At 39.4% G+C, this 24,598-nt stretch overlaps 1 protein-coding gene across 2 annotated transcripts in view; it reads right to left on the reverse strand.

Moving 5' to 3' along the window:
* Positions 1–24,598, reverse strand: part of slc2a9l2 (solute carrier family 2 member 9, like 2) — a 123,609-nt gene that overhangs the window by 78,628 nt on the left and 20,383 nt on the right. For both annotated transcript variants that reach the window (XM_053514772.1, XM_053514771.1), the window contains exons 3-5: positions 20,269–20,367; positions 18,607–18,767; positions 6,155–6,279 (exon numbers count right to left, since the gene is read on the reverse strand). In XM_053514772.1, coding sequence (XP_053370747.1) covers positions 6,155–6,279; positions 18,607–18,767; positions 20,269–20,367 — 385 coding nt within the window. The remainder of the gene's footprint in view (positions 1–6,154; positions 6,280–18,606; positions 18,768–20,268; positions 20,368–24,598) is intronic.

Here is a 24,598-nt window from a genome sequence, read left to right on the forward strand (position 1 = left end):
TGTCATTCTTTACTTACTTTAGCTTCACACACATGCACACACACATACACACACACACTGCGTGCACAAACACTAACTGAAACACTTTCACAATCTGTTGGGATTTATTTTTACTTTTTTTCTAGAGTAAAGTGCAGGTTATTTTTTTTATTTATTATAATTTCTCTAAAAACATAGTTGTTTGTGTTGTTGTACATCTAAATGTAATTATAACATGAGTATGAAAAAACTCAGAGCCTTGCATTGTTTAATTACTGCAGTGATTAATATGGTTCAGCTGACAACTCGTTATTTAACCCTACTATAAATGATGCAGTGAGTAACTTCTCATTTCTTAAACAACCATGTCAGAAAACATATCATTTGGTTGTTGCAAAGATGTTTCTCTGTTTCAAAACATATTGGTTCTGATTTTTCTTTGAACATCTGGATCAAACAAGGAAATAACCTAAGGAGATTGTTGAAACTACTGAAATTAGGTAAAGAATTGTCCAACAAGACATAGTGGAAGATCATCTTCATCAAGGAGGAAATGTGGTCAGAATGAACTTTTTAAATATTTAGATAAAAGATCATTAAATGTTTGGTGAAACTGAATCATAAAAAGAGCATTCACAATGCGAAGAGAACTCAAGGGATCGGGACTAATTACCTAGTACTAACTACCTAGTACTTACCACATCTGGCGGCAGAGGTATGATCTGAGGTTGCTTCAGTTAGTGAGGCCTAGGCTGACTATTTTCTATGATTTTTTTTCTATGATTGTAAAGAGTGGATCTTCCATCATTTTCACACATGAATTGGCCAACACAGAGTCCAGACTTTTGAGAATCTACGGGATGAGCTAGAGAAGGCTTTCTCAGCAATCCGACTCTCTCATCATCAATACAAAATCTTGGAGAGGAATTTAAGTGACTCTGGATGAAAACAATTGTTGTGATGTTGCATAAGCTTATTGAAATGACGCCATGAGAAATCTGTGTCATAATCAAAGCAAAAGGCGTTTCAACAAAATATTGTGTGTGTAATTATTTTTGCCTGGCTGTGTACTGTCATGGTGCCTTGTTATTGTGTACATGATTAAACCCGTAAAGATTTCATGAGGTGCTCTTATTTATATATACATACATAATATATATATATTATATGAATATATATTATCAGATTGATCCCATATATTCATTTCCCATGAGAATCATTTATACATGCTATTCCACAAATAGCTCACAATACCTTTTTACTACCAGAGTTGACAGTTTAATAACCTAGAGCTTTAATCTTACTGATATACTACTGGCTGGGTCATTATACAGTCATGGCCAAAATTATTGAGACAAAAATTAATATTAATATAAAAAAATATTTCGAAAATGTTCTCAATTTTAAGATAATATCAAGATAATAGGAATTTGTTATTAAAAAAAATGTTTTACAGTACAACAATCAATATTTAGTATGAAGTCCTTTATTCTTTAAAACCTTCTGTATCTATCCAGGAATAAAGTCAAAAACATGTCTGCATTACTCTGGTGTCACTCGCTCAATCCATGCCTGATCCTTGATCCTGAAGATCATGGACAGATTAGTGAAATGGGATATATTAGCTTTATACCAAGGTGAGTCAAAAATTATTTGCGCTCTGGCTGTATAATTTACAGTGAAACCTTGAATTACGAGCATAATTTGTTTTGGCAATGTGCTCCTATATCAATGCACTCGAATATCAAAGCAAATATTCCCATAAGAAATAATGAAAACTCAAATTACTTTAAATTATTCGTTCCACAACCCCAAAAAATAAATATATAAAAATAATTAATACAAAATATAAAGTAAAAATAAAACAAATTAACCGAAACCTTAATTTAACCCTGGAAAAAAGTAAAAATAAATCCCGACAGATAAGTGTTTCCGTTAGTGTTTGTGCACACACGCGCTGTGTATGAGCAGTGTTTCCATTAGTGTGTGTGTGTGTGTGTGTGTGTGTGTGTGTAAGAAGGCGAGAGGAGGAGGAAAGCGGCACGCTGTTCAATGATGCGTGCAGCCAGTGGAACCTCAGTGGAACCTCGGATTGTGAGTTACGTGGTTTGCGAGTGTTCCGCAAGACGACCAAAGATTTCACCCTTTCTCTGTCCCTAATGGAAACACTGCTCTATCGTGATTCTTTTTAACGGTAAAGTGCAGGTTAATCTGTTTTATCTTTACTTTACAGCAGTGATGCCATTAGTGTGTCGCTCACACGAGTGTCATTAGCGATGTGCCTTGTTAATTTTTTCGATAAAACAGTCTTTCCATTAATGTGTGTGTGTGTGTGTGTGCGTGTGTGTGTGTGTGTGTGTGTAAAACTAAAATAAGAGAGGAGGAAGTGTTACTGTGTAAGACAAAAAAGGGGAGGGTCTGATTCCTTCTCTCCTCTTACTTTAGCTTCACACACACCCACAGCGCCTGCGCACATAAATGTAAACACTGATTTATTTGTACTTTTTTTCAAAGGTAAAGTACAGGTTCATTTGTTTTATTCTTGTGTTAATTATTTTTATTTATTTTTGTTTTTGGCCTGTAGAACAAATAATTTGAGTTTCTATTATTTCTTATGAGAAAATTCGCTTTGATTTACGTGTTTTGAAATATGAGCCCGCTTCCAGGACAAATTATGCTCATAATCCAAGGTCCCACTGTACTCGTAAAACAAGACTTGCTCGTTTTTCAAGTAATAATTTATTTTAAAAATTTGCTTGTCTTGCGGAACACTCACAAACCGGTTTACTCGCAATAGGAGGTTCCACTGTACATAATTTTTCAACATAATGTCAATGCTTCTTAAAACACTTGTCCATCTGTCAACAAGCTTTCGTATACCCTTATTAAAAAATGCTTTAGGCTACGAGACACCAATGCACTCCTTTTTTCACTTCATCAAAAGTAAACCTTCATCCTCATAGGGCTGCTTCCACGGGACCAAACAGGTAAACATCTGATGGTGCGAGATCAGGACTATTTAGGAGGGGATGGTTTAACACCTTAAAACAAAGTTTTTGCAGGTTGTCTACAGTGTGGGCAGAGGTGTGTAGAAGTGAATCATATTGCAAGATCGCAACGCTCTTGAATTGCAGTTTAATCCAAAGTTTAGAGCTCATTTTGTACATTCTCAATAATGATGTCTAATGCTTAGTATGAACACTACATGTGTTCTAACGCCCTGGGGTCACACTACAGTATATGTTTATACCCTTTTTGTTAACTGGTGTCTGAGGTTTTTTTATTATGATTTTGTCTCATCCTATGATTCTATACTTTGTTTTTAGTTTCTCCTTTTATTACTTTGGGAATTTAACCCCTTTGTTTTGATTCATTTTCTGTCAAGCCTTATTGTGTCATACAATCCTAAGCCTTTGTTTCCTGTGAGACACTGACCGTGTGGTCAATATTCATGTTAACACCAACAACTTACGAAGCAGGTGTATTGATCTGCTCAATTGATTTGCTGCAGACTTTCCAAGTCGAATAAGCACACTCATGTCTAGTTGTAAAATTGTTGTTTTTTACAGTACTGTGCAAAAGTGTCCCTGGACGAGAATATGAGTTCTTCTGGTAACTTTGTCACACTCGCTCCTTTCTATTTTTATGCAAATCCCAGGAGTGTACATTGGGTTTTTTGTTTCCATCTGAAAACTGTACTTGTCTTGTACTATATCTTTTTTTCTTTACAGCCATTCATGTATTCTCCTGTAATGTTATTTATTTATTACCTTTAAGTTATATATGGAAATACTGAATGATTTTGTACATAATTATGCAGACATGATAAACATATATAACAAAATTGGTACAGTATATAATATGGTGCCTTTTGCACAGTATAATAAGACTTTTGCACAGAACTGTATTTCTATATATTTTCTCATGCTGACATACTGTAATATGGCTCTGAAAATCATGTTTTATCTGTCAGAAATTACAGGATTGCAAACTGCACAAAGCAGTTTCCACCAATCACAGCGAGCATATTGGCCTTGCATCCCATTTGTAATTAAATCTAGCCAGTTATTCAGATTCATTTTACATAATGTAGATATTTTGGATTGTTGTTGTTTTTCATAAGTACACTTGTTTACTTTTAAGTATAAATGTCATGACAAATATTTTTGCAATGGTATTTTTCAGACAGATTCCAATCCTGTTACAGTGTTCAGATTACTGCGCTGGTGACCGTCATTAGGTTTTGCCCTTTGCCTCAGACAGACGACTTCTCATGGCCGGTTTAATTTTGTTGTGAAGGCTGAACCTGCACTCTGCTGACCTGTTCTGGAGACTTAAATTACCTGTGGCATTTTAGCTAAAGTTTTAATACTGCGAGTGTTTCAAAAGTCGACAAGGTCCTCTGAACATCGGATTTCTTGATCCGTCAAGGAGGCACCTGACAGAGACAGTTAAAAACACCTGGGTAATTCTCTGCACCTGCATGCTGGGGCTTGAAAAATCAAGAATGAATGTATCATGCACATAAAGGACACATGCCATGGAGTTGTACATTGATTCAGTGAGATTGATCACCAGTAAGATCTTTGCACTTCTACAAGTTTTAAAAGAAAAAAGGATGGTGCATTGCTTTACACCACCCAACCCTCACTCAGGATTTTAATAACAACAAAAAAAAGTGCCATTCCTAGCCAACGTATCCTGCCGGGACTTCAAAGAGCTTGTGATATCACATTCATAGTTTGTAGATTTCTGCTGCTCCTTTCAAATTCATGGCCTGTGAGCTATAAAGACTTTATGCCAGTTTGGGTCCGGCAGCATCTACGTAAGTGGGCAAAATAATCTGGTCCTAATGGGTGGCTGAGATAAATACCAGTGCATGAATCAAAGGGTGTGAGAACAACAGTGTAAGAGCTAAGCAACATGAACTAAAACCAGATGGGACCAAGCCAGACCCCTTTCTGAAGAAATAAAGTAAAGTACATTTATGGTATGTGTTGATGCACATATCCAGGGTTAACATTTACCTCATTTACACAAGGGTGAGTCAAAACTTATCCGCACTCTGGTTATACTAAAACTTTTGTTGGCTGCACTGACTTATTAGTACTGTACTTTCCGTCCTCCCCAGTCACTTCACTTCATTAATTCATTTCAAACTGCGGTGCGAACAAAAATGCCCCACTAGTGATTTGCATGAAAGAAGAGTTTCTTAAAGGGAATTATTACTGGTGACGAGACATGGATTTACTACGAGTCTGAGAGTAAACGTCAAAGTATAAAATGGAATGGAAACATCTTCAATCACTGAGCAAGAAAGAGTTCAAAAGTCAACCGTCAGCTGGAAAATTCATCAATGCTTACAGTTTTCTGGGATTTACAAGAGGCCAGTGTTGGAACATTATCAGGAAAAAGGTTCACCAATCAACAGTGAGATGCTTATTGAAGTACTGAAGCCTAAACATCCTCCCTATAGTCCTGGTCTTGCTCCATCTGACTTTTATCTGTTCGGTCCCCTGAAAGGATGACGATTCACTTCTGATAAAGAAAAGTAAATTCTATAGCCAGAGTGCGAATCATTTTTGACACTGGCAGTTGAGCGGTGAGATTCTCACAAAAGAAAAAAAATTTTCTGAACCTTCTGATCAGAACTCCATTATCCTAACCACTGAGCTGCTGTTGCTACCACATATACTGTAGACACCAATACAGATGTTAATGCAGGCTTAGACATACCATTGGTCTGTTCTCATAAATGACAAATGATAAAGAATACTGGTCAGTGGAGCTATAAATTAGATTAAAAATCTCAATTTAAAGTCTTTTTACCACTGCGTGCAGTGGTCTATGAAAAAAAAGAAATGATATCCCCGCATTATGTAGAAGGTGAAAAGACAAAAGACACATAGAGTGTCCTGATGGCGCGCCTGCCCAAGCAGGAATCCAGGTGTAATGATAATGGATTGTGTTTATCTTCTGCTCTAGACCGTGACTTGGAATTTTGACTCGTCATTAATAATAAAGTTCACGCTGAGCTCACATGCACAAGTACAGTACATGCATCCTGCAGCCTAAGGTATGGTAATACAGGATTGGGCGATCCGAAAAACAAAAAACAAAAAAAAAAAAGAAAGAATTTCCAGGTGAAGAAAAGTGATGGTTAAAAACACCTCACCTGAATCCATGCCAACAATAAAGCGCCCAATGATGAGCATCTCAAATGAGCCTGCTTTCTCGCCCAGAGCCATTAATAGAGCGGAGATAACCGCCAACACGTTATTGGCCAGCAGCGTGCCTTTCCTGCAAGGGAAGAGAGAGAGAGAAAGAAAAGTATGAAATAGAAAAATGATTAGGTTAAGCATTTATTTCCGTTCATTTGTGAAAACGAGGGTTATGCAAAATGCTGGACTGTAAATATCCGAGCAGAGCATATTCGTCTTAGCGTGATTATGTTAATCACAGGCCAAAAGCTTGGTCAATTATCTCTCTCTCCATCTGCCCGTCTATTTCCTTATGTCTATACCGCTATCTGTCTCTCTTAATGAAAATGAAAAAAAAAAAAAAAAAAAAAACTCCTGTCTGGTTTAAAAATAAAACGAATCATGAGAAGCTATATAAGCTTATTCCGTAACTTGTCTCTCTGTCTATAAACCCGAGACCGAGGCTGCACTTCGCTCAAATGGAGCATCAGGGACGAGTTGTATTTGTCACCATTACAATCCTTTACTACACTGCCTGTCGTGATCAGCCTCAAGAACACCGTTTTCCAGCTCATCATTCCCACTCAGTGTGTGTGTGTGTGTGTGTGTGTGTGTAAAATGCAAAGATTCAGCCTTGAGTGAGAGACTGAAGTTTAGTGCAAACTTGTTGACTCTAATTACTGAGGAAGGAAACTCATTACTACAGAGTGAGTTTAACTTTATAAACTGTTCTAAAAGAGAGAAAGAGACACACACAAAGAGGGACAGAGCGAGCTCTCCCAGTGGCTCAAGCAATATGTCACGTTGACTGGGAGTGTAGTGGTGAAGAAAGAAGCCACATGCATATATACACACCCTGGAGAGTGTGTTTCTCAGTTTAATGACTGCGCTGTGCAATTTAATGAAAAGTGTCTAAAACAATTGCTGGAGGTACAAGTGTGTGTGTGTGTGTGTGTGTGTGAAAGAGAGAGATTTCTAAAAGTCTTCTACAAGTGTGTGTGTGTGTGTGTGTGTGTGAAAGAGAGAGATTTCTAAAAGTCTTCTACAAGTGTGTGTGTGTGTGTGCAAGATCTGTGTGCACCTGTCTGCCCTTCTGTTTGTCCCCTTGGAAAGCCTTACTAGCCTTAGGTCGTACTTAAAAACCAAAATTGTGAAAAAAAAAATTGCTTGTGCAATCAGTAGATCTACCAATCAATTACGCAGAAGTGTGTGTGTGTGTGTGTGTATGTATGTGTGTGAGTGCGTATTGATTTCCGTTGAGTGAATTAGTCATTGCTTTTGGTCTGCTTTCTAAGGCCAACAGCTACATGAACAGTCCATTAGGAATGATTCTGCTCTTGTTCATGCCTCATTCTCTCTCTCTCTCTCTCTCTCTCTCTCTCTCTTTCTCTTTTCCTGTTGCCTTCTCTTTTTTTCCTCTTTTTGTTCATTTGTTTTTTACGTGTGTATTTATTTGTCAATCTCACCCTGTTAGATCCTTCATAACAAACGCAATCAAAGAAAGTCAGACGATGGTTAACAAACGAAGAATCGATTGAGGGTGAAGCAGCTGTGGGAGTTTCTCTCCTAATCAAAGACCAAAGCCAGAAAAAAAGAAAAGAAAAAAAACCTTAGAGAGACACAAAACACAACCGCGCAGGCCAGGGATGAAAACTTTCGATCAAAGAGAAATTCTTCATTTATCAGGTATTTCCATTGCCTTTTGATTTACTGGAGCTCAGCCGTAACAGCAAATCCCTCGACTCCTTCCCTTCATAGCGGCAGATCTGAAGCCCGTCCCATTAACACTGGGCACCGGGTGGCAATACACCCTGAATTAGATGATGATTTGTTGCACCATAAACAACACACAATATATCACTCACTCTATACCGCTTTTATCCTGTATTTAGGGTCACGGGGGCCCTGGAGTCTATCCTAGGAGACTCAGGGCACGAGGTGGGGTACACCCTGTCCATGGCGCCAATCCAACACACACTACAGGCAAATTTAAGAACGGCAGTTAGCCTAACCTGCAGGTCTTTGGACTGTAGGAGAAAACCGGAGTACCTGGAGGAAACCCACCAAGCAGGGGGAGAACATGCAAAATCCATGCACACAGACACGGGAATCAAACCTGGACCAAAGCGGCAGTGCTAACCACTACTGTACACCACTATTTATTGTAATGTTGCCAATCCGTCTACCATGCTGGACTGTTTTTAGGAGTAGTACTCTGGCTGGACCTCCGTGCCTTGTATCGCATTACAGCCATGCTGATAACTTGACATCAAGTGTGATATTGCTTTTATATAACAGTTCATAAAAGAACCACTTATTATCGGCATCCTGGAGCCATGGGGCATCAAACCTGTCATCTCCACTAGGACCAATGAAGTGTCCCTATGACGTCAAAATCACCAAATATTTTTATTATTATTGCTTCAAATTGGGTTAGACTTTTTTGAGTTCATGGGCCCAAAACGATCAAGGATTGTAAACCCATGACCTCAGTATGGGCCAACGTACATGGACACCTACTGTAATTACTCATTCAACAATCCATTCTGAATTTGGGTCCCCTGTTTGAACCAAAAACAGCTCCTAATCTTGTAAAAAGGCTTGACATTAGGATCATTTTGGAGTGTACTGTAGTTGTGTGCATGTTTGGCCACTAAAGTATAGGTAAAATCTGGTATTGAGGGCATTAACTGAGCTTGAAGTCAGGACTCCTGGCAAACCTGTCTTCACTTACCTCACTGTTGTGCTAAAACAGACTTGGAACAGACTTGGGCCTCTTAATTGCAGTAAAAAGAAACTAAAATGCTTCAGCATACAAAAGTGTTCAAGACAGTATGCTTTTAAGTTTGGGGAAGGCTGTGATGGCCAGGTGTCCACATGCTTGTGGCCATATACCATTACGATTGGCCACATTAAAAACATTAACGTAAAAGCAAAACATAAAAACAAAGGGTCCCTTTGTGCCACTGGGGCAGACCTGGCTCCACAGGCCTCTGGGTGTGCTATAGTGTCTGGCTCTAGGACACTGGCAGTGAATTGTTTGGGCACTGTGTGTTGGATGGAGACTCCGTGGATCAGACTGGTTTGTCTGGCGCATCCCAATCCTTGATTAGTTGGGTTACTGGGAGGTTGGATTAGTCAGCCGTCCAGGGCTCTTTGCCTGCTGGGACAGGTGCACAGTGAGTTTTTTGCTGATTTGTACTGCATTGGATTTTCTGTGGGATCGGAATGGATGTCTGGGCTTTAGGCGCCCCGCGGCAATGGGTGAGCCCTGGGTGCCAATCATCCTGTCACTAGTTGGTGATCAATATTGATTTGTTTACTTGGCAATTACATGAATGTTATGGCAACCACTGTTTTGCTCTATGGGCTGGCTTTGAGCTCTGTTTGTTTCCTAAACGTGGGTGGCTATGGCATAATTAGAATTTTCTTTTAGAATCTGTTGTTGCTAGAGTAAAAATCGTTCTGTTGCGGCACTCAGAAGCTCTATACTTTTCAGACATGAATAATAAATTCTTGGTCTGCTTTTTGCTTAATCTGTACTTCTGAAAACATTTTAAATTCCTTTAAAGCTTTCCCAAACGTTTTGGGCCCATGAACTCAAATAAACATCAGACTTTTTCTAAAGAATCAATGGTGGCTGTCGAGGGTTGAGGATTTGAATCTTGCCTCCGGTTAGTGTGCATGAAGTTTGCATGTTCTCTCTGTGCTTGGTGGGTTTCCTCCAGGGACTCTGGCTCCCAGCCCACAGCCACAAAGACATGCTTTGATTGGGATTTTCATATTCCAATACTGTTTGCGTAGATGTGTGCATGGGTTCTGAGCAACATAGCTTTCTATTAGCGTTGATTTGATATTGTAGGCCAATCAAGTTTAACGGGTTTAGTTTTGGTCCTACTCGCAGGCTGGACTTGGATTGGGACGAGGCCACAGATTGCTGACTTATTTGTCACAGAGCAGTGGTCATTAGTGATGTAAAATGATAATGATAGAGGATGAAGAAGAGGAAGAGGAGGAAGAGGATGTGTAGCTTCATGTCTAGGTCCAATTTTATACTCAATGGGGACTTTTAATTAGCTGCACTATCTATTGAGGAGGCAATCTGAATTTGTACAGATGGTACCTTAATACACACACACACACACACACACACACACACACAGTTCCCTACTCTGTCTCAAAGATTTATAAAGCTCTAAAAACAGAGTGTGTGCGCAGTTGCAGTGCATCAGGGGAATAAAAAGAAAGCACAGCTTCTTTCAATTCTATGTTTTTATTTATCGGGGTTTAATGAACAATTGCCTGGTCCTCACAAACTCCCATGAAACAAACCCTTCCACTTTAAAGCGGAATATTCTTGAGACGAATACCTGAGATCTAATACAAGTAAGAAAGAAATCAGTGTGAAGAAGTGAAGCCAGAACTCGAAGGTGGTTTTACATGTTACTGGGTTATGGAATGTACTTACATTTTGTTCTTAAATGTGGGATTATTTACGGGAAACAATGAGCATATATTGAAACCTGTTGTAAATTAAAGAATAAACCACACTGTCTTGTATAATATCAGCACAGCTGGGATATCTTCAGTACTCATGCTCTGGCCTTTCAGAATCACAGTCGTGCTGATATTCAGCACAACAGCACAACCACGGTTAGGAAATTTGCTTTCGTACTAGAGTTCCACAAACGCCATTTATTATTCTTATTCCTTTATGTAACCAGTGATTTTACTCCGCCAACACATATCCTTTCATGACTAGTAAAATTAGTGAAACCCCCTCCAGGGTTTGGGTTCAATTCCTGGCCAGGCTCGATTCCTGTCTCTGCTGTATGTGCATGGAGTTTGCATGTTCACCCTGTGGGTTTCCTCAGGGTACTCTGGTTTCAGTCCAAAGACATGGGAGGCTAATTGGTGTTCTAAAATTGCCTGTAGTGAGTGAATGTGTGAGAGAGTGTATGGCTGCGTGCCATGCGATGGATTGGCAACTCATTCCAAATATCAGTTCATTTCTAGGGTTCTGGGGTGGAATCCCAAATAAGATAAAAAGAGAAGCTAGTGCATAATGCAGGATGTAAGTTAGAATCCCTTGTTTCACACACCAAGTAGTGCCCTTAATCAGGGGTTAGAAAAGCATCTGGGATTTAGCCTTGTGTTAGAAGCTAGTTAGCGTTGTAGCCCGAGTTAGCAATGAACAGAACAACACAAATAGGTAAGAAGCAATTCGGAACGACTTATTAAGGTAAACGCGATTATTAAGGTAACAGTGTGTTGTTTAAGATGACATAACATTATCATCCATGGTCAGGGGTAGCTCAGTGGTTAAGGCATGGGCCTATGGTTTGGAAGGTCCCAGGTTCAAATCCCACAACCACCAAGTTGTCCCTGTTGGACCCTTAAGCAAGGCTGTTAACTGCTCAGATGTACAATGAGATAAAAATGTAAGTCGCTCTGGATAAGGACGTCTGCCTAAATGCATGTATAAATGTTTTCTTGCTGAAAGGGGTTCCGTGACTAGGTCGGGATGTGAGTTTTGGCAGGCAGCTGCTCTCTCCGCTTTCCAGTACTGTGGACCATATACAGTATACCTAGTTTTGTGGAGTGGAGTGATACATACAGCTAGATGTCCCAGTGCTGTTTGATAGATAGACAGATATACAGCTGTATATAGAGTGGTGTGTGTCACTACAGCCTTATCTAACCATCAGATCAAAGATTAAAAAATAGACAGATACAGTGGTGTGAAAAACTATTTGCCCCCTTCCTGATTTCTTATTCTTTTGCATGTTTGTCACACTTAAATGTTTCTGCTCATCAAAAACCGTTGACTATTAGTCAAAGATAACATAATTGAACACAAAATGCAGTTTTTAAATGAAGATTATGTTATTAAGGGAGAAAAAAAAATCCAAATCTACATGGCCCTGTGTGAAAAAGTAATTGCCCCCCCTTGTTAAAAAATAACTTCACAGTTAAAAGTTCAATTTCTGTAGTCACCCCCAGGCCTGATTACTGCCACACCTGTTTCAATCAAAAAATCACTTAAATAGGAGCTACCTGACACAGAGAAGTAGACCAAAAGCACCTCAAAAGCTAGACATTTTGCCAAGATCCAAAGAAATTCAGAAAAAAATGAGAACAAAAGTAATTGAGATCTATCAGGCTGGTAAAGGTTATAAAGCCATTTCCAAAGCCTTGGGACTCCAGCGAACCACAGTGAGAGCCATCATCCACAAATGGCAAAAACATGGAACAGTGGTGAACCTTCCCAGGAGTGGCCGGCCGACCAAAATTACCCCAAGAGCGCAGAGACAACTCATCCGAGAGGCCACAAAAGACCCCAGGACAACAACTAAAGAACTGCAGGCCTCACTTGCCTCAATTAAGGTCAGTGTTCACGACTCCACCAAAAGAAAGAGACTGGGCAAAAACGGCCTGCATGGCAGATTTCCAAGGCGCAAACCACTCAAGCAAAAAGAACATTAAGGCTCGTCTCAATTTTGCTAAAAAACATCTCAATGATTGCCAAGACTTTTGGGAAAATACCTTGTGGACCGACGAGACAAAATTTGAACTTATTGGAAGGTGCGTGTCCCGTTACATCTGGCGTAAAAGTAACACAGCATTTCAGAAAAAGAACACCATACCAACAGTAAAATATGGGGGTGGTAGTGTGATGGTCTGGGGTTGTTTTGCTGCTTCAGGACCTGGAAGGCTTGCTGTGATAGATGGAACCATGAATTCTACTGTCTACCAAAAAATCCTGGAGGAGAATGTCCGACCATCTGTTCATCAACTCAAGCTGAAGCGATCTTGGGTGCTGCAGCAGGACAATGACCCATAACACACCAGCAAATCCACCTCTGAATGGCTGAAGAAAAACAAAATGAAGACTTTGGAGTGGCCTAGTCAAAGTCCTGACCTGAATCCTATTGAGATGTTGTGGCATGACCTTAAAAAGGCGGTTCATGCTAGAAAACTCTCAAATAAAGCTGAATTACAACAATTCTGCAAAGATGAGTGGGCCAAAATTCCTCCAGACCTCTGTAAAAGACTCGTTGCAAGTTATCGCAAACTCTTGATTGCAGTTATTGCTGCTAAGGGTGGCCCAATCAGTTATTAGGTTCAGGGGGCAATTACTTTTTCACACAGGGCCATGTAAGTTTGGATTTTTTTTCTCCCTAAATAATAAAAACCATCATTTAAAAACTGCATTTTGTGTTTACTTGTGTTATCTTTGACTAATAGTTAAATGTGTTTGATGATCAGAAACATTTAAGTGTGACAAACATGCAAAAGAATAAGAAATCAGGAAGGGGGCAAATAGTTTTTCACACCACTGTAAATATAAAGTGAAAGCCTGATTCACAGCACAAGTCACATTTATGTAGCTAAAGCGATGAATGCACTGCGAAATATTGCAAGGATGTGTGTTTGTGTGTGTGTGTGTGTGTGTGTGTGTGTGGGTTCAGAACAAGATCCATTAGTAAGATGGATCTTCAGGGACTCTGCACCAAAAATAACATCCCACCCTGAGATCCTTCAGCTCCTTTGCTGCTAAGTGAGACAGACAAAGTGAGTGGGTGGGTTGCTCAGGAAGTGGGATAGACACAGAGAGAGAGAGAAACAGAGAGAGAGAAAGAGAGAGAGAGAGAAGTATGTAGCAACATCATCTTAATGGTCGGTCACCCGAGACTCAGTGTCATATCCTGACTTATGCCAGCACAACAACACTATCGATGAAACTCTTTCTAATTTAATTACCACGCCATTCTGTCACACTGGCCGGATGACGGTAGGTGCACTGGAGTCATTATTATTATTGTTGCTATTTTTAGGAAAGCCTGACAGAAAGCTTCAGGTTGGGACTGCGTAACACTGCACAGAGACCTCGTTGGGATCCTGCAGGATGAACACAAACAACAACTAAAAAAAAAAAAAAACCTTCTGAGATTTTTATTTTAATGCAGTGGCCAGGACGAAGCTTGTGGGAAGGGTTGCTCGGTCCACCACAACTGCATTTCAGGCAACATTCACAAAAGACAAGAAACTAGCTAAAAGAATCATAAGGAAGACACATTGTTCTTCTGTTTCTCAGTCCTCGTGTGGGAAAGACGTCGACAGTAGTGTGCACGCATTTCTAATTTATTTATAGAGCTGCTGCTCCGTATAGCCCACTCAGAGCACAATTAAAGGGCGGTATAATAAAATACAGCCTAAAGGACTGTAGTTTAGCATTGTAACTACTCCTAGCTCCATATTAGATAACGAAAGCATGTCCAGGAAACCTTTTCCATCTTTTAAAAACCCCAAAACTTGACTAAAGCTGAAAAAACATTATAAGATGACTATTGCTGTCAAATAATAAAAAAAAAAACATTGCTGAATATTTAAATGAAAAAAAACATTGCTGAATATTTAAATGAAAAAAAAACATTGTCAGATTAGATACAAGATAGAAAGCTTACCAGAAAGTTCAGGTTCAGCTGTTAATCTATGTTCTGCATACTGCTATTTATCTGTATAATATTTCAAGGAATAATTGCTTCTTTTCCCCCGACTGCAAGTTTAAGATCAAACTTTGAAAAAGAAAAAGGTTTTGGAATGTTAAACAGATACTGATATATCTCGAGTTACCTAGTCCACCCCTGTATCCTGTGGCACTTTATAAATGATGCTTATGCATTGAGAGTGGTTATTCTAACAATAACCTGGTGTGTCTGGCTTGGCTTTTTCATTTTTTGGCTTTTTAACAAGATTTAAATTATTCCCACCTCAGCCAAATGTCATCAAAGTGTGATTATTAAGACAAAATGAGTCATTTAGCATTTCATATATACCTGATATTCAAAAATAAGGATGCTCTGATTATGAAAGATGTACAAATATTGAAAAACAGAACATAAAGGTAGTTTTTACTTCCATAACTACTGTATTTCTCCGTATAACCCCCTGGTACACTAATGCACATATCCCAGAATTGCACTAGTGCTTGCCTGCTTTACATCTAAAATGCTGGCCTCCCAGGAACTCCTTTAATTAGCCAAACATGTGGAAATGGCTTAGAACAGGGTCTGGACTGTAAAGGGAACTCCCCGCTGAGTTCCTGTAAAGTGGTTCGGTGAGTAGTACGATGCGTGTATTGTTTTGCAAGAACAGGACGCCTTTGGTGATGAAACCAGGCTGTTTTTTCGAGAGAGATTTCCACTCCTTGCTGGGATCACACCTACGCCTCCTTTAAAACCTTTTTTTCACCATTCAAACTAAGAGTCTGATCACTGTACTGCGCTTAATGACTTCTGTAAATCTCAATCGGTTTTACTCCTTTATTCATGAGAAATTTAATCACAAGTCCTAACTTGACTTGAACGCCCTTTATATGTCTCAAAATATGAATGTGACTGTGAAAAAATATTCCCAATATAAGCATTTTAAAAGCCGTTGTTGGCAATTACAGCCTCTACTGGTTTATAGGTTGAAAAACGGTTAGTTTTTACAGCTTTTGGGTTAAACTGGCCCATTCCTCTGGACAAATCATCTTCAATTCCTCAAGGTTATGAGGGTTTCACCGATGGGCTCAACAATCCTAATTCCTCCATAAATGTTCAGGAGATTGGCTACTGCAGGCAAATACCACTTATATATAAATTCTCCCCTAAACTCCCCTTATGCCCTGGGACATGTTTCCTTTAATGATGGGTAGTGCCTGGTTTTATTTGCAAAGAGCCAGCAAATGAGTTTTGTCTGATGTCTGATGAGCAAGATGATTGGTCAGAGCAGTTCTTTGCTTAATGTTCTTTCTCTAATTGTTGTTCTTGCAGCCTACCTCAGAGTGTGTTGTGCACACTGTCCACTGATGTTAGGTTGTTGTTCCAAGATTTGATCACCTGCATATTACAGGGACGTTTGAGGTCTTTGCTCTGACAGTGTGGTCTCGAGTGTTTAATAATATTCTCCCTGAGAACTTTAGGAAGCTCTTTAACCTTCACAATGATTGTTTAGTTATGCAGCATCTGTATCTAGAATATGATCTTTCACGGAAACTTGACTTATACAGTGTATATAGCTGTATACGGTGACACTGTGGCTTTGTGGTTAGCACTGCCCCTTGCACCTCCAGGTCCTGGGTTTGATTCCTGCGTCAGGTATGTGTGTATGGGGTTTGCATGTTCTCCCCGTGCCTGGTGGGTTTCCTGCAGCTGCCCCAGTTTCCTCCCACATTTCAAAGACATGCAGATTAGGCTAATTGGCATAAAATTGCCTATAGCATGTAAGTGTTGACTGGAGGTCCTACCACCATGGTTGTACAAATGGGAATACAATGGTCACCATTGGCATACAGAGGTTCCTGGATGGATGAATAGCTGTATAAACTTGAAACTAGTACTACTGTGGTATTTCACAGATTACCATGGTAATCACCAATGGATTTTATAAAGGGCCAGTACCAAGGTAGTGTGTGTACTGTAATGCCTTGGTAAATACCTTATTACTTATTAGTCACCACAACGACTACCAAATTTCAGCAGGTGTCTTACATACAGGTGGCATTTAGTAGTGGCCACATTTTTACATATATTTATTTCTGCATTTCCACATTTCTACATTTATTTCTTTGTCGCTGTATGCTGATAAGGTAGGCGGTCCCAGCCTTAGTCAGAACCATGATTAGGCGGCAGAGCAACTCAGACAGAAGCAATCGATCTAATCAGCGTGATGCTTTTTGGTTATCTGAAAATAACTATGCAAATGGCTGCCGAGAGACCGTTGGCACACGTTCTGTGGGATCCTTAACCAAACTGTGTTTGACGGTCTTCAAGAACTTCATATCCTCACGCAGAAAGAGGATGGGAACGTTGGGCGTCCATGGTGTGTTTTACCCAGAGGCAGATGAGCCTCAATTATATTCTGAGGTAAAACGCACCGTGGACGCCCAACGTTCCCTTCCTCTTTCTCCGTGAGGATATGAAGTTCTTGAAGACCGTCAAACACAGTTTGGTTAAGGTCAACATCCATCTCAGCATCAAAATAAACTTAATCGTCAATTAGTCTTTCGACACGATATAAAACGTAGTCATTTGCCGCGAGGTTCTCAATTTCACTGGCTAATGATCTAAACTCATTAGCGGCAGCTGGTACACCATAGTTGCCAGACAGCAGTCATTACAAGCCAAGGCATTACTAGTTGAGTCGAAACAATCTCACTTCATTTAACCACTCATGGTTCCGACTAAGGCTGGGACTGCCTACCTCATCAGCATACAGCGACTAAGAAATAAATGTAGAGATGTAAAAATGTGGAAAATTTTAAATAGACAAATAAAGAAATGTGACAACACAAAAATAAATAAATGAAAAAATGGGGAAATTCAGAAATAAATAAATCTTGAAATATGTTAATAAACAAAAGTAGGAATACATTTAGCAATTTTCCAGGGTATATAGTATTTATATCAGATAGAAAGTATTAATACAGTATATACTACTGGTATACTAGAGGCAGCACCATATTGTATATAATATTAAGAGTTTCAACATACACTATGGTATTTAATAATTGTTACATACATACAGTGGTACTAAACTATAGAAATATGACCATTATGGTGGTACCAGTATCATGGCATGTTTTTCACAGTACCGTACTAAAGTACATGGTAATAATGTGTGCCGTACTATTTTACATGTACCGTTGTACCAAGGTATGTTCCATGCTAGAGTATTGCCAAAAATACCATGGTACTAAAGAGAGAGAATAAAATAATCATTTGTAATAATAATTTGTGTAAAAAAAAATTTTGTTCGCATATCCCAGTTAGAAAGCTGCAGTCCAAGCACAGGAATAGACAGGATACAGCGCCCCCTGGAGCAGACAGGGGTAAGGCCCTTGCTCAAGGGTCCAACTTTGGCAGTGCTAGGTCTTGAACCGCCGACTTTCCGATCAATAACCCAGTAACCCATAGCTTTAACTGTTTGAGCCAGGAAAGGGTAATGGTAAGAAATAGACAATGATAAACTGACAAATAGTTGATCACCCTTATGGACCTAAAGCTTAAGATGCCATGGCATGGTTTTTCGGGAGGTGGAAAGAAACCAGAGAACCCTGATGAAACCCAAGTGGAGGGGAATTAGTAATGAGTAATGAGTAATCGTGAGCAAGTGTTTAAATTTGTATCCTGTTAGAGATACATTATGACTTATATCATACGTGCGCCTCTGTGCTGTAACATAAACAGTCACTTAAATTAAAGCACGAGAGAGAGAGAGAGAGGTTTAAAGACTGAAATAGAAACAGACAGATAGAAAAAGAAAAAGTGAGAAAAAGACAGAAAGCTAAAGTTATAATGGCATGTTGACAGCTAAATGAGTGTTATCAGAGAGCTGGCCAATCTGTCTGTGTGTGTGTGTGTGTGTGTGTGCGCATTACCTGCCCAGTACTTTAATAAGAAAGGGGACGGTGAGCGCCCCCATCAGGCCTCCGACTGCAAATATCGACACAGTGATAGACCAGAGCAAAGTGAGTGTTTCCAAGGTTGCCGGCTCACTGTAGCGCGTCACCCACGTCAGGTTATAGAACGCCTTTATATCCTACAAACACACACACAAACACAGACCAGTGAATAATAAAGAATAGATAATCAATTGTGTCTTGGCTGTCAAAGAAAACCCTTTGACATTTAAATGCATCGACAAATAATGGTGGCTCAGGCGACTGAGGCCCTAGGTTGTTGATCTCAGGATCGGAAGATTCGGGTTTGAGCTAAGCCCCTGGTGGGTTGCCACACCTACTGTAATACAGTACTACCCAGCCACTGGATGCAGTGTCCGTCCCAAGGCTGGGTAGAGAAATAAGACAGTTGCGTCAGGAAGGGCATCCAGCGTAAAACCTGTGTCTTTTTAAGCTTGTGTGTGCGGATCGGATGGTCGGCTGTCCCTACACCTTGACATGAGCAGCCAAAAGAAAGTTCATTTATTCGTTCAGTTCTCTTGTCACTAGTATCAATTTATTAGTTGATTCGATCTACAGTATTTAAGCCCTTTGTTAAAACATCTTAAACTGTCGCCCTTACCTAACATGACATTTGCAGAATGACAGGCTATAATAAAACAAAAGTCTAGATGAAAAAAAATTTTACATTGTTTTTGTGGCAAAATACTGTACACTTGACGGAGTTTATTTTATCCATAATGTTTGTCCATTTTTGCTTTAAGCGCTGTATGGTAGCTCCCTTAACTCTCAGCCATGTTCCAGTAAATATAAGGAGCCTGTTTGTGTCTTTAGCCCTTACTTGCCTAGTAAACATGTTCTCTTAAATTTCACCAGGTTGGGTTTACCGTCTGTTGTGGGATGGATGAAATGAAGAATTCCATAAAAATGAAATAAATTAACAAACAAAGAAATAAATTGGTAATGAAATAAGAAATCAAAACGAGAAAAAAAAAGTTCATTACAAATTTTAGTTGCTTGTCAATGTGCGTGTATGTGCGTGTATGTGTGCATGTGTGTGTGTGTGTGTGTGTGCGTGTGTGTGTGTCTGTAAAAGAATAAGCAAGTTGGTGAAAATCCAAGGGGGACCAGATGTGCTCAATTACACACACATGAATGCGCACGCACGCACGCACACACAAACACACACACACACACACGCATACACCCATATATACACAACAAAAGCATTAGTTATCAATTCGATAGCAGAGGGAGACAGATAATTAGGTGCTTTAATTAGATCTTAGAACCGTCAGATTAAATGCCAAATAAGATCATGTTTTCGTGTGTGTGTTTGTTGCATGTGTGTGGCTGTGTTTGTTTATAAGGGATGACAACCCACATAGATAGAAAGATAGATCTGTGTGTATATATATACATACATAAGGAAGACCCAGATGTGTAAAGACAGATGAAGAACATGAAACAAAAAGATGAGGAAGATGAAACAGAAATGTGTGTTAAAGGTGAGGTGCCTGACCTCCACTGGGACATTATTGAAATCGATTCTGAATCTGATTCTGAATCAGTGTGAATACAATAAAAAGCTTTAAAGTGCAATAAAGGAATTAGAACATTCGAGGTGGAGCGGTGACTAACCTTGGCAGGGGCGTTGACCACGGACAGGTTGTAGCCATACAGGAAGGAGGAGCCAAGCGCTCCGAAAAACGCCGCAAGGAGTACACATCGCGTCAGTCGCTACAAAGCAGGCACAACACAAAACTGTGAGTACTTCTACACACACACACACACACACAAACAAACAAAAAAATACATCCAGCAATTATAATACTATTCCTTATTGATTCATTAGATTAAATCAGATTTCATCACTTAAATGCTTGGTCGAGTTGCATTATTAACACAATGGAAAGTAGAAATCTGAGTTAAGTTTAATAGGGGAGGGCCAATCAGGGGCATCTGTGAGCTCATGTAAGCAGAAAGAGCGGATAGCGCTGTCCTCCGAATGTTTTATGTAATTAACTTGGAAGCATCAGAAAAAAAAGGTGACGTGGTCTGATAATTTTAAATTGACTCTACTCCAGGTGATGGGCGCAACAGGGTAAGTAGGGAAGCGATGCACCCATCATGCATGTTATGACCTGGAGTCGCTTCAGTTGCTCAGGTCTACAGGTAGGCTCAGCAATGTTACTGTATGTGGCAATAAAAATAAAGTCAGCTGACGACCTGAATGTACTGAATAATCAGGTTATCACATCTATGGAGTTTTTCAGCCCTGATGGCACGGCCATATTTCTGGACTCTTGTGAAAAAATGATTCTTTCTGGAAGCATGAGGAATCATTTTCACACATAAATCAGACACTTTTCTAAAGAAGTATTATTATTATTATTATTATTATATATTAGGAGAAAAGCAATAATATACTCAACTATTGTCAAAATCAGTTCTTGCAATTCGTTTAACATTCCAAAGTTCAGCCACGGCAACAACATCAGGTTTTCCCAGAGCACCACACACACATACTGAATACTCCGAGCACACAATGGCAACAAATGACATTTGTGCTCAACAAAATGAGTTACTTTTTTGCAAAGAATTTCTTTTATGCCTTACATTGACATATACGTGTGTTTCGGAAGATATACAAGGAGAAGCGGCAAACATCAGTGAACAAGGCGTTTATCAAATACGGAGGGAAGACGTGTACAGAAAACCATCATCGGCATTATCCTCATCATCATCGTCGTCTGTGACACGTATACACATACAGTACATATCATTAGTCGACTAGCAATGCTGCATCTAATCCTCTGGTGTTGTGAGAAGATCCAGTGGAGATCACTGCACATTTCTTTCGTCTTACCATGCACATATGCAGTCGGTTCACCAAACTGACCGTCAAAATGGCGTGGAATTCTGTACCAGTCAAACATTTGGACACACCTTTTAATAAGTAGCACACATCTCAATATCATCTGTTCAAATGTGATTATTGTATATTCTGGACGCCTTCAGCACTGTTTTACAGGAAAGACCACAGAATTAGAAGGTGTGTACAAACTTTTGCCTGGCAGTGTATAAAAAAAGTATAAGGAACCACGCAAACACACACACACACACACACACACACACACTGACTGGAAACACAATGACAGGATATTGGAACATTTCTAATCTGAAACAGATTTCTAATTAAGGATCACTTGTTCTTTATGTGATGCCTGACTGACTCCTTTCACAATGTTCCTTCAGCAGAAAACACGATTTCAGCTCAGCGCTCATCAGCACCGTTATACAGCACTAACTGCAGCTTTAGACTGACAGGTCAGGGGGAAATAAAACCTCTACACTGGAGGCAGGAGACATGTGTGCGTGCTTTTAGATTAAGAAAGAAAGAAAGAAAGAAAGAAAGAAAGAAAGAATAATAGAAAAAGTAAAAAGAAAGAAAGGAAGACATGTGAAGGAATAAAAGAAAGAGTAGAATGAAAAAGAAGAAAGGAATAAAAAATAAGAAAAATGAAAGAAAGCATAAACTATTAAAAGATGAGTAAAAGGAGAAGGAATAAAAAAAGAAAAGAAAGAAAGAAAGAAAGAATACAAATTAAAGAAGAAAGAAGAAAGAAGAAAATGCAAAAAAAAAAAATGCACACAAACACACACACACACACACACTCTCTTTCTCTCTCTCGCCTTTACTGTGTGCCAGTGTTTGTCAAATTACACTATCGCACACACATAACACACACTCAGCAGCGCAGGAGAGAAAAGAACACACACACACAGCGCCTGTGCGCATAAATAAAAACACTTATCTGTCAGGATTTTTTTTTTTAAGGTAACGTGCAGGTTAATTTGTTTTATTTTTACTTTATATTTTGAGTTAATTATTTTTATGTATTTATTTTTTTGGGCTGTCGAACGAATAATTTTAATTTCTATTATTTCTTATGGGAAAATGTGCTTTGAATGCGCTTCCAGAACGAATTATGCTCGTAATCCGAGGTTCCACTGTATTAGAAAATGAAGAGAAGAAAAGTCTAATGAACCATGAGAAAGAAAGACAGAAATGTAGAATGTGACAAAGCAAAGAAAAGCTAAATTATTTATTTTTAAAATAATGGTAAATGTAAAAAAAGAATGAAACAAAAAATGAACTAAAAGAACAGTAATAAAAAAATGCAATCAAAGAAAGAAAAAAAAAGACGAAAATAAAAAGAGCGATGTCTGTCAAATGCTGTAAATGTAAACATGAAACGTCATTAAAGCCAGAATTAAAACAGAATGTGTGGGGAAGAGTGTTGTGTTAGTGGCTTCGGCCAGGTTTGTGTGTTAGACTGTGTGTGACCTGGTGAATGTGCTCCAGGTCATGCTAAGGCTGAATTGGGTCTGGGTCTCAGGTGAATGTGTTGCTCATGCTGTTGTGTGACTGTGTGCCAAATAAATTACTCCCAACCATTTGCATTGGGCAGCAAGCAAGCTCACTCGTATCTCCAACATCATTTCCGGCGGTAAAACGCAACAAGAACAACATATAAAATAAATTTGAAAGAGGAAAGAAAAAGAACTTAAATAAATAAATAAATCAGACGACTGTGAAGGGAATCTATTGTAATCAGCATCAGCAGCAGTAGTGATGGAGATGACATCATACTCGAATAAAACCTCATTTGTGAACAGAGTGTGGGATTCCTTATGTATTTATTTTGGTCTCTGAGCTCAGAGCATTCTTTCACACACAGACGCGCACACACACACACACATCAAAGTCATTTCTTTTCTCTAGGTTCTGGAAGAAGAAAGCCTTTCATCTGAAAAAGCTTAAAATAAAGGGGTACATGTAAGACACAAAATGGCATCACGCACACACACACACACACACACACACACACACACATACACACACACACACACATACACACACAGAGTTTCTGAAAAGATGTGTATTATATTTGTTATACATATTTATTTTGTGCTGTATAATCCCACCCACAGTTCTCTCCACAGGGATCCGTCCATCATCACTGTGGAACCACAATGTCTTTCGGAGCCGACGTCATGATTAAGTCACGCTGGTCGCTCAGAAGCAGAACAACAGTAACAATAACAGTAAGCGTCGGCTAATAAAAATGCCGCCTTGGTCTTGTGTTGTTGGGAGTTAAAATAGAAGGAATAATGGCTCTAGTTGCATACTGCCACCTGCTGTACTGGAGAGTATAAATATGCAAGTGTACCCAAGAACAGAAAGCAAAATAATCAATTGTGCTTAGATAAAAAAAACGCCCTAAGATCCTAAGCCTAAAGGTGTTTTTGGTTCAACACGATAAGACGAAATGATCTTAAGATGTTTTTACATACTTTTGCTCCCAGTCCTCGAATATGCTTGGGTATTTACACTTTCTCATACAGCAGGTGGCGGTACGCGTTTACTGGTTGGTTAAACACAATAGAAGAAGAGAAGGAGAAAGTTAACCTACGCGCTATGACTAACATTGATGATATTTTGAGAAAAAAAGGGTCAAAAGTGACGCTCTCTCTTTTAAGCCTTCCTACTTTATCAGCTATGGCTGTATAGATCAGAGGCGCACTTTATATATTTCGAGGGAGAAATCTCTGTGGTGCTGATGATGTCACGTCTAAACAGCGATCTACTATCGCTCTAAGGTCTGACTGGCTTCCATATCTGATTCGATCTGAATCGGTTCTCAAGCATGGAGCAATTGTGTTCTCACTGATGGAAATGAACCCAACTTTGGGGTCAAGTGTTCAAACGGTTCAGGCTTTGGGTTACTGTTCAACAGGTCAGAGGTTCAAACCCCCAGCGCTGCCAAGCTGCCCAGTTGAGCCCTTAAGCAAAGACCTTAGCATTGTCTGCTCCAGGGGCAATGATAAGTGTCCACATGAAGTGAATGGTCTCTAGGGCAGTGTTTCTGACCACTGTCCTGCACATATAGCATTCTCCATCTTC

Source organism: Clarias gariepinus, chromosome 16, assembly GCF_024256425.1.
Source record: "Clarias gariepinus isolate MV-2021 ecotype Netherlands chromosome 16, CGAR_prim_01v2, whole genome shotgun sequence".
NCBI classification, from domain to species: domain Eukaryota; kingdom Metazoa; phylum Chordata; class Actinopteri; order Siluriformes; family Clariidae; genus Clarias; species Clarias gariepinus.